Below are 10,566 nucleotides of genomic sequence, written 5' to 3'. Positions count from 1 at the left end.
CTGTTCAAGTGTCATGTGTTACTTTTACACTTGTTGTAGCTATCTTAAATTTCCAAGTAACATTGTAGGTTACTATGGAAATGAAGCTATAGCTTATCTTTTCATGATACTCATGGTTGAGTGTTTCAATGTCAAAAGCAGTATTTCCTCTGCTGTACAGTACATACAGTACATGGAATCACATCTATTGTACAAAAGAGTGGCACAAAAGCACAAAACACTTTTTGTTTTGTTTAGTTAGTTCAGTTTAAAGATTAATGATGTGGTTATTGAGTTAACTGATTAATTGCTCTTTGTTTACTCGGATTAAGCATTCGCTTTCTAAGTGACTTTCAGTATTTAGTTTCCTTGTTGCTGTTAAGTGATATCCTGGCAGCTTGTTTGTTACCCTGTATGCAGTGGCTTTCATAGTGTGAATAGGTGTAGAACACGTCCTGTTTGCATTTTGATTCTCATGACTTGTAAAACTAACTTTATGCTTGGCTTCACACGGATTTATAAGCCCCTTTCTAGTAGTAGTATGTGATGGTAGGGCCTACAGTTTTTAATAAACCATCATGGTCATGTGAACGCAACATCTTTTCACATAAACGCTTACAACCAAATGGAGAAACATTGGTGTGAATGTATTTCGACACAAAATGTCCCCAAAGCAAAGAAAATGAGCACCTTGGAGTTCAGCAGCACACTACTGTGTTTCTGTTTATTTAAACATCCCCATTCCTTCAATATTAATCACAGTTTGCATCAAATGTGAAAAGCATTGACTCAGTGGGATGCCAGCCTTTCTTCATTGGCCGTTTTTCTTTTCCTAATTATGTTCCTAAATGCTCTTCATTATCATTTGATAACAGAACAAAACAAAAGTGCTGTAAATATCTTGATGGTTAAGCACCAGAAGGTGCTGGAATGACTGGGTGAAGGTAGGAAGAGGAGGTGATGGAGGAGGTAAAGAGTGAGTAGTTGGGGGAGGAGGCTGCACGTCTCATTGCTGGATTCGACGCACCGACTGTACCTGGAAGGACTGGGCATGGGAGCCCCACTCTCTGTAGTGTTTGTACTCGCCACCATGATGATCACACTCTATGATGTACTGGTAACCACGGTAACCTGGAAACTGGTGGCACACCCAGCTGGAGGGAGAAGAACAGGTGGGTGAAGCAGAAGAGCAAAGTCGAGATTTATGGTAAATGTGTGACCTACACGCTTTGAAATGCACATCAATTAAAAATGAGCACTCACACCATTCAAACTAAATAAAGTTAGACTTCATTTTATATGGATTTAACAAGACAGACACCTACATTAATCAGGTGTTTAAAATGGACACATTTATAGAATAGAATAAAATATGGCTATCGACTACGTGCAATATAAAAGTTGGAGGATACAATAATGTAAAGGGCTGTTTATTGAATGGACCCTGACTTTATTGTTCATGATAGAATTATTGTGGCCTATGAGTGAAGCAGGCTACATTTACTATCCTGTTCATGTGAGTCAGTATTCATTTGTCACGCGGTGCACAGGTCGAGACTTACGCGCCGCTCTGAACTTGCATGGATCCAATTTCGTTGTTGACCCAGCCCATGGCCTGCAGAGAAGGGTAGTCTTCACTTATCTCCCACTGACGTCCCATGAAGTTTTCCTTCTCAAACAGCAGCATCTTGGACTCCTTGTGGTTCTGTATCCACATGGTGTATGTGAAAATGTAGCCATCAAGTTAGAAACACAGAGAAACAACAGCTGTACCATGTTGGTTTTGCAGAAGACAGCGTGAGTGTATAATGATGACGCTTTAGGGTGATGTAGCACCATGGAAATCAAATCTGTATTTGTAACCAAACACTGAAATGCTCATTTATAGACTGACGCTGAACACAAAACCAAGTGTGCTTAAAATGTTAGTTCTAATGTGTAAATTTAACCATGAACATAATATGGTGGGGTGTGCATTACAGTGTATTTTAAGCCATAAAAATGAGCTGGCATAAGTCACTCCGTAGGCTTGAAACACAAGAAAACAATTTTTTAATGAACCGATATGATCAGTCCAGACAGAGGGACACAGTAGATGTTGAATGGAAGCGGACACTCACAGCAGAGCAGATGGGGCGGAAGGACATCATCCTCTCAATGTGGTAGGCGTTGCTGCCACTCCATGACTCCCAGTGAGGATATTCTCCTCGCTCCAACACAAACTGCTGTCCACAGAAACTGGAATGCTCATATCCTGCCCAACTGTCCCCAGCAAGCACACACACACACACACACACAAACATGTAAATATACTGCTCTGATGCATCATTGTGGCACAAAACATACAAATTACATATTAGCTAGAGGTGATGCCAACACACAACATACAGAGGTTTATCTGCACTGAAGGTACATTTTTTTCAGCTTTTTGTTTGACTTACGCTCCACACGCCACCTTCAAGGAGCGGACGTTGTCAATACCACCCTCCATGATGTTCTGGCAGGCTGATGTAAACTCCAGATGCTTCCCCTGGAAGTTCTCCTGGTCGTACACTGTGATCTGCAGAACACACAAAGGCAGACATACAACATGCACATGCTCAACAATAAAAAAGACCAGATATGAAAAAATAGAATGTGCTTTTTTGTAGTTACCCATGACAAGTCTCACCTTCCATGGTCCCACTGGGTTGGGATTATTCAGAGCCATACTACTGTGTTTCTCAGTGTTGATCCACCTTCAGAGTAGAGAGAAGTGAGAAACATTACACAAAGACAACCTGTTACCTTCTTCCCCCTAACTTCTGTGTTTCTGCTGATTCAGAATTATGATCAGCATTAGTAAACAGATCAGGGAAGTAGTGAAATTCTTATACTACGGTGTACGCCACAATATATGCATACAGGCCTACATGCACAGTCAGTTGATCAGCTGTTGATCCAGGAACAATAGATATTTGTTCTCTCAGTGTGAGGTCAGTATGTCTACGCCTTCACATGTTTGCCCTCAGTCCATAGATGTGTGTGCGTCTGCAGAATCACCCAAGACCAAAGATGTTGAGTGACAATGGTGCACTCAGCAGAAGACTGAATGGATTGCGATGGACAGCTTACCTGACCGGACCCAAAGAATAGATGTATTGTGCATGCAGAGGGACTCCACAGAATCAAATCAATGTCCTGACCCCCCCTTCCCTGAGTAAACTGGCCTATATATACATGCTGGTGCCGAGATGTATCAGGTCCAGTGGGTTGGGGCAGTTGTCAGCACATTGTTGGTCCAGTCATTGGTCCCTCACTGAGCTGCTGGGCTTTAGTTTGTTGCAGTGGTACTGGATGCAGGGCACCTTGCCCAGTGCAGATAAGCAGACTTTACAAATGGCCCTTGAGCAGTGGGCCGGACCAAGTCCTGGCACGGCCTGATGCAGGAAACTGATCTTCACTCAGAAATGTGAAGAATCCTGCCAGTGAGTCTGGAGAAAAACAGGGTGGGAAAAAAGCTAATGATAGAGTCTGAATTCAAAAATAGGGAGAGAAACAGAATATTCAAGTCAAGCTTACTTTAGGGCCTAGCAGGCCACTGTCAAGTGGAAGGAAATTGGGCTTGCAACTGAAAGGTCATCAGTTCAAATACTGGGAAGGACAAGGGCTGAGGTGCCTCTGAGCAAGGTACCTGACCCCTGTTGCTCCCTGGATGCAAAGAAGTGCTGTTCACTGGTGTGTAAAATGAGGTCAAATTCACTATCACTAATTGTTGTGTGTACAAATAAAAATAATTGTAATTGACTTGTATTTTACAAAGTGCACTCTTTAAATTCCCCTCACATTGTCTCCAGTGTCGTGTCCATCTCGTCTGACCTGACATCTGACCTGGTTCTCTCACCTATTCAGTCACTCCCATGTACACACACATGCTCAGCAATGCATGGACATGAACAAAGACAGAAACGCAAAGGGACATTCTTTGCACACAAAGGAACCAACACATAGTCTTTTTTCTCCATGTGAATACCATGTGACATCACAAATGTTTGATTGAATGTATTGAAGTGACACAAAAAGAGGCATTTCATATGTTCCTCTCTGCAGGTAAACACAATCCAATTTTTTCATCTTAAAATAACAACTTCAAAATCATTTGCCTTTGTATTCAGTAAATTTGGTCAGTGGAAAGTGGTAGAATCAGGCCTGGGATGTTCAAGAGTATTGCCAAACAGTGGTCAGTATAAAAAATGTTATCACCATGCCATGTGTGGTTCTGCAACAGCTCACCCAGCTCCTTCAACAAGGCAGCACTGCCTGACTGTGCCATATGTAAAAATGTAATGTTCTAAATATAATGTATGCATTTTATCAGAAGAGACCTGGATATCTCAGATGTGTTCTTTTTAGATGCTTTGTTGTACAAGCAAAAGCAGATATAGATCTATATAGAAAGATCCCACAATTCCATCATCATTCTCTAAAAACTACATTAAAACTATTAAGATGATCTAATCTGTCATTGTCAATATCATATTTCCAGCAAATATCCATAAACACTCAATGTAAAATCAATTATTAGAACACAGAGAGCAGATGTTTACACAATAAGAAAATAATCTGTGACCTTATTAGCATGTGTGAGTTCCTCACATGCCAAGTGACGAGGCATGAGATGCGTATATGGAAACAGTTTATAATACACCAGTGAGTTTCCAACACTTGCCTTCCTCGACAATAGAGTTGTTTTTTGCAGTCAGCACATTACATGCATCAGGCTCAAAGGCTCAGAGCAGCTGCACAAAGGATCAAGGGGAAAGAGAGAAAATGTGGCAGAATGAGAGAAACTGCAGAATAAAACACAGGAGAAAGGAGCCAAAAAAACCTCGAAAAAGGTTTTTGGAGTAAGAAAGAAAGTAAGGAACTGACCATGAGAACGGTGGCTGTGTAAAACCATGTGTGTGAGCATGCGAAGGTAAGCAAACTTTCTGCTGATGGCAGTGACTGTCCTCCGGCCCCCACAATGGTGCTGGACAACAAAACAGGCAGCCGAGTCAGCATGTGGATTAGGGAGTGTGACTTTTGGCCCTGCACTGTCCCCAAAAAAGCTTGCAGCCAATGGGGAGTCAGAATGTTGCCTCAACAGACGTGGGTTTGGATGTGAATGTATATATATACCATCTCTCACAAGGTCTGCGTCAATCACTTTTCTCCAAAGGTCGGTGCATTTCAACCTGCAGCTCTACTGTAAGTCTAAGTGTTTTCGAGTGTAAGTGCTGGAATAGTTGAATATTTAGTGTATTATTGTGGTTTGCCGTGTCTGCTCAGACTTCCACCTCAACTTATCGTAGACCTTGAGTAGAGATAGTACGAATATAAAATGCAGCAGGGGGGTATTTTATGGTTTGGAGCTGCTCTCATGTTCAGTAGTTTTCCTTGTGGTAAATTAGATGAGTAAATCATGGGTTGGGTTTAATCCATTATGGGGTTTTGTAAGAGAACATGGGGAGATTAACTGCTTTCCAGATAGTTATTGATTGTTCTTGCTCTGTGGTATTGACACAATGTCAGAGGAGGTGGTGAGAAACTCACTTTTACTGAACACATAATAATGTCCAAACAGCAGATTTGTACTACAATACCTGCCTGTGTATTATGACAGAAATACTAACGTTCTATTCTCTTTATTTGGCCTTTCAAACTTTAATGTATATAAAAAAATATGCTTACCTTCAGCGATTAATAAGCTTTAGCTCTAGTGAAGTACACTCCAGGGTGTAACACTACACCGTGACATCATTGTTGGGTGTTGTAGCACCATTAGTGATGCTGAGTGTGATCAGAGGGGAAATTGGCTTGAACCTATAGGATGAACATTTAAAAAACACAGATTTTCATCCACATACTGAAGCTGCACATGAGGAAATACATTTAGCCCAATTTCCTCTTTCCTAGATGTAAACGTTCCCAAAAAAATCACTTCCTTTTAACTTATACACCTGTTCATGTCACATATTCCAGTCTGTGACATTTGCCTTTCGACAGCTATGATATTGATGAATAAAAATAAATGAACATACATGGTGTATATAAGAGTAGTTACCTCATCCACAGTCCCATGCTGACCTTTGACTTTGTGTCTTTCTTCTTTTGAGAAGTGATCATGTCTCACTCAGGTGCTCAAGGCAGCATTGGCAGCCATTCTGCCATGGGGATGCGCAACTTCAAGGTACTTCTTTATTTATTATATTTAAATCTGATACAACAACAAAACTAATGATGAATTCCAAAACAAACACTTGACTGCACTTGTTTTCCTCCTCAGATATACTTCTATGAATTTGAGAACTTCCAGGGCCGTAGGATGGACCTGTTTGGAGAGTGCCGCAACCTTTGCGAGAAGGGCTTTGAAAGAATCGGCTCCATCAGGGTGGAGTGTGGACCGTGAGTCTTTCAAACTTTCCATCCAAATATGTGATGACAGCAGTGTGTCCTCTCCTTGATCAGTTAATATTTATTTTCTCTTTGTAGTTGGGTGGGTTATGAGCAGCAGAACATGACTGGTGAGATGTTCATTCTGGAGAAGGGAGAGTACCCACGCTGGGACACCTGGTCCAACAGCTACAGGTGTGACCGTTTCATGTCTGTCAGGCCCATCCGCATGGTGAGTTGGGTTCAGTCTACAATTGTTTTGTTTGTCTAAGAAAGTGAAAAAAAATTATGGGCAGCCCTTGTCCAAGCGGAAGGGAAATGGGCTTGCAACCAGAGGGTTGCTGGCTAAAATTGTTCCTCAGGCAGAGAAAAGTGCTGCCCACTGCTGTGCCTGGTTTGTGTGTGTTCACGGCTGGTGTGTAAATAGGATGGGTTAAATTCACTAATCACTAATTGGTGCGTGTGCAAATAAATTCATTCTAATTCCAGTTCAAATTCTGCACACCCACTGTTTCTGTATAAAAAAGTGGAAACAATCACTAATTGAAACGTAATTTTCTTATAGGACCCACAGGACCACAAGATCTGCCTGTATGAAAGTACAAACTTTGAGGGTCGGAAGATGGAAGTGTGCGACGAGGATATTCCAAGCCTGTGGTCTTATGGTTTCCAGGACCGTGTTGCCAGCATTCAGGTCACCGGTGGAACGTAAGCCACATCCACCTGTTTCTCTTGGGTTGTTTTTGATAAAGCTGTGTGGGGTAAAAAGCAACTGATTTATGGAAGTCAAACAAGCAAAATTGTGTTATTTCATCATAGTCGTGTATAATAAATCCAGGGTAGCGACAAAAATTAATTAAGGTAACATTATCCTAAGCGCCCTGCTCTTGATGAATGTTAGTAGACATTTTATGTTAATGATTACCAATGACTCTGATCAAGGACATAATGCACATATTATGCATGACTGTTTTTTTTAAATGTATTTTTATATTTTGCCAATTGTTTCACAATATTGGATTTTCTTAACTTTATTTACCTCAGTGTTTATTGATCCTGATACTTCTTTAATCCTTTCTTCTTGTCACTTTGTCTTACTTACTTACTTCAACATAAAACAGACTGATTTGTGGTTCACATCTGTTTCCTCTCTACGTCTCCACACAGCTGGGTGGGATACCAGTACCCTGGCTACCGCGGCTACCAGTATGTGTTTGAATGTGGCCCTTACAAACAGTGGAACGAGTGGGGGGCCCACAATCCCCAGATCCAGTCCATCCGCAGGGTGAGAGACATGCAGACACATCGCAGGGGCTGCTTTGAGATGACCGCATAGAGGAGTCCAGCACACCGTGGGCTAACAGGAGGGATCGTCGAGGGAATGCCAAACATGCCTTGGAGATTCTTCAACAGCCACACAAGCGAACGGCTTTTGAATATTGTTACTGCTTTTACTGGTAGGATTTGGGAGAATGTGCCATCATGAATGAATTCTGATTGCCACAGGCTTTCAGAGTAACTGTGGTTAAAGCAGTATCAGTGCTCTCTGTCTACAAACCTCATACAAAGATAATATGACTTATTATATTTATGAAATTGGGGAATAAAGGGGATTAGTCAATTTAAGTACATAGTTTGTGTTCATTAGTTTGTTTCAAGGCTATTTACAACTATACCAAAACAAAGTTTGAATTTATTTTGTTTTATTTCACCTGCCTATGTGTTTCAAGCTGAAATGATGCCAATAAGCACGTTCATCCGCAGTGATAGACAGTCATACTGTGTCACTCCTCACTCCTTGTATTATTATCATGGACAGCACATGCCCTGCACTGAGTTTACCAGGCAGAGGGAGGCGCTATCGCCTCACCTCAGAGACTGAAGGAGGGCACTGGCCAGTCTGTGATTAAACACGAGAGATGTGGCAGTGCAGGGTTGTTTTTAATGCAGATATCTTGTGGCTGAATGACCTGTTTCCAGCTCACTGATGGGGCTGTTCAGAAGATGAGTGTGTTACTCTTTCTCAGGGATGCTGGCATCTGGAAAGCAACTTTCCAATGGAAAAAAAAAAAGAAATAAAAATATAACACCTGACAACAGTCTGATCTCCTTTGTGTTTAAATAGAAAACATAGACAGCCTTTATTTTCATTATACACTGAATGGGCTTCACCTTTTAAAGTGCAGTGCGGTGATGACGAAGCAGCAGTAAAAAAAAACACCAGTAAAGACAAAAGTAAATTCAGCCATCATTTGCATAAAAACTATAAATATGAATAGTGCTGTTTTTCTATCACCATCCTACGGTGCGAGTTTTAACATCTAAATGACAAAATTATCGTAAGGTGGCAGTGGAAAAGTGTTTTTCAGAATGGCTCTAAAACTACTGAAAGTGTCACTAGTACTTCTAATTAAGCCTAAACATTTATTAAGAAAGAGACAGACAATTTACAATTCAGTTAGGTAATATTTTAATATAGAGATTCTAACCACCAGTTGTCACCATTGAAAATGGTGTGCAGATTGTGTAATTTGGAAGTGGCAGACTGGGCCAGTTTTCAAATGGAAGATCATGGGTTCAATTCCTTAGTCTACACGCCAACTTGTCCCTGTGCAAGACATTTAACCCTAAATGGCTCCTGATAGCTCCTGATTTGTAAGTACTTTTTGGAAAGAAGCATCTGCCAAATGACTACATGTAAATATATTTCAGCCTTGACGTTAAATTAGTACCCAATTGTTGAGGTACTAGCCCATGTTCAATACCTACTGTTCTGCTGCCCCCATGTGGCCAAAAACAGTTCAGGTTAATACTGATCAAGAGGTCCAGTATGTCAGAATTGGTGACATCTAATGGTGAGACTGCTAACTTCATCAAACGGAGGACTCTCAACTGTCCCTTTCCCAAGCAGTTCTGTGACAAGCTTCAGTTTCAAAAGGCGAAACACACGCTCTGTGCAAGATCGCTGCCTCCATAACGCAAGGCCCTCACCCAAAGCACATATTAACAGATTATTTAAAGTCTACGAAACTCAAATAATTTATTAAACGATGTACTAAAATACTTATAACAGGAAGAATATTCACTTTCTGCCAATTGACCCTTCTAGATGTTACACATTGGACATGTAATTGTTCTGTGTCACCTGAAACTATCTGATTGTTTGCGTTTAAATAACAATTTTACACTTTACTGCTTTATATAAAATCAGGAGGTACGATGACGCCTGTTGAGTTTAAACGCATGTACAATCTTTATCATTTTTGTCCTTCATTTTATCCTACATTTTAAATGTCAACGCAAGTCAGAGAGGTGCACAGAGAGATGTGTTTGCAATGCACATCCACCGAGGAGTGCCTGATATTTTGGTTATTTGGTTTGGATATTTCTTTTGTTTTTTTGGCACGTCCACATCGTACCAAGATGAAAATATCTCAGCTTTTTGGGAGCGCAGTGAGTGCTTTTAATGTGTCTTTTGATACCAGGGCCAAAGAAGTGGGTCAAACTGGTCTTTGATGAAATAAGCTCTGAACACCCACAGATGCTGCCAGTTTTGTTTTGTTTGTTTTTTTTGTGTCTTTTTTTTCTCCATACACATATCGAACAGCACAGCTGGGGTAAGGGAAGAGCGGTGCTGGGAATATATTGTCTCTGTTTTGAGCGTCGCTGTCACTTCATTGTCATCTTTGGAGCTCCCAGATTATGTAGCATATTTCTACCGAGTGGAACGGTTCAGTTTGGTACAGAACGGTACCTTTTTTTTCCGTTAGGAATAGTACCAAAATAACTGGCCCCAACTGTTCCATTTTTCAGTACCCTTCCCTTGGGGTACCAGAGTAATGGTATGGTACGAGTGGAGCTAGACACACGACTTGAAGTTGATTGGGGCGACAGAAAAGCATCACTCAAGGGAAACTGCTGTTTCTTCAACGCCTGCGGCCAATTCTACTAAAAACACAAGCCTGACCCAGGGTTTTACCCTTCCAAAGCGTACCATACTGTACTATGATGTCATTGGTTGCACAGGTAACAACAGATGCAACAGAAGCACAACCCAACAAGCCACAAGCTCCTTGCTTAAAAAACATCTCGAGCATCTTCCATGAGTTCATCAAGCTTTGTTGGATGTTGTAGTTGTAGATTTAGTTTAGGCAAGGGCCTTTCTTTACAGAG

General features: G+C 41.1%; 2 protein-coding genes across 3 annotated transcripts; one reads left to right on the top strand and one right to left on the bottom strand.

Annotated features, from left to right (window-relative positions):
- Window positions 1-670: 670 nt before the first annotated feature.
- Window positions 671-3,181, bottom strand: cryba1a (crystallin, beta A1a). The gene is made up of 6 exons (XM_044032595.1): window positions 3,094-3,181; window positions 2,651-2,717; window positions 2,421-2,539; window positions 2,100-2,241; window positions 1,542-1,684; window positions 671-1,133 (listed from the first exon to the last, which is right to left on the bottom strand). Exons 2-6 carry the CDS (start codon window positions 2,687-2,689, stop codon window positions 986-988), a joined length of 591 nt encoding a protein of 196 aa, XP_043888530.1. The 5' UTR covers window positions 2,690-2,717; window positions 3,094-3,181; the 3' UTR covers window positions 671-985.
- Window positions 3,182-5,125: 1,944 nt separating this feature from the next.
- Window positions 5,126-8,487, top strand: crybb1l3 (crystallin, beta B1, like 3). Of its 2 annotated transcripts, none has more exons than XM_044032590.1 (6): window positions 5,126-5,208; window positions 6,120-6,190; window positions 6,287-6,405; window positions 6,493-6,625; window positions 6,959-7,101; window positions 7,561-8,487. In XM_044032590.1, the coding sequence occupies exons 2-6, from the start codon at window positions 6,125-6,127 to the stop codon at window positions 7,727-7,729; spliced, it is 630 nt and encodes a 209-aa protein (XP_043888525.1). In that variant the 5' UTR covers window positions 5,126-5,208; window positions 6,120-6,124; the 3' UTR covers window positions 7,730-8,487. The 2 variants fall into 2 exon arrangements, with proteins under 2 accessions (XP_043888525.1, XP_043888526.1); XM_044032591.1 differs by having other exon boundaries at window positions 5,193-5,208; window positions 6,117-6,190.
- Window positions 8,488-10,566: the final 2,079 nt, after the last annotated feature.

The sequence above is a fragment of the Solea senegalensis genome, linkage group LG8, assembly GCF_019176455.1.
Source record: "Solea senegalensis isolate Sse05_10M linkage group LG8, IFAPA_SoseM_1, whole genome shotgun sequence".
NCBI lineage: Eukaryota > Metazoa > Chordata > Actinopteri > Pleuronectiformes > Soleidae > Solea > Solea senegalensis.
The sequence above is the reverse complement of the archived record's forward strand: the minus strand, read 5'-3'. Positions and strand labels throughout refer to the sequence as shown.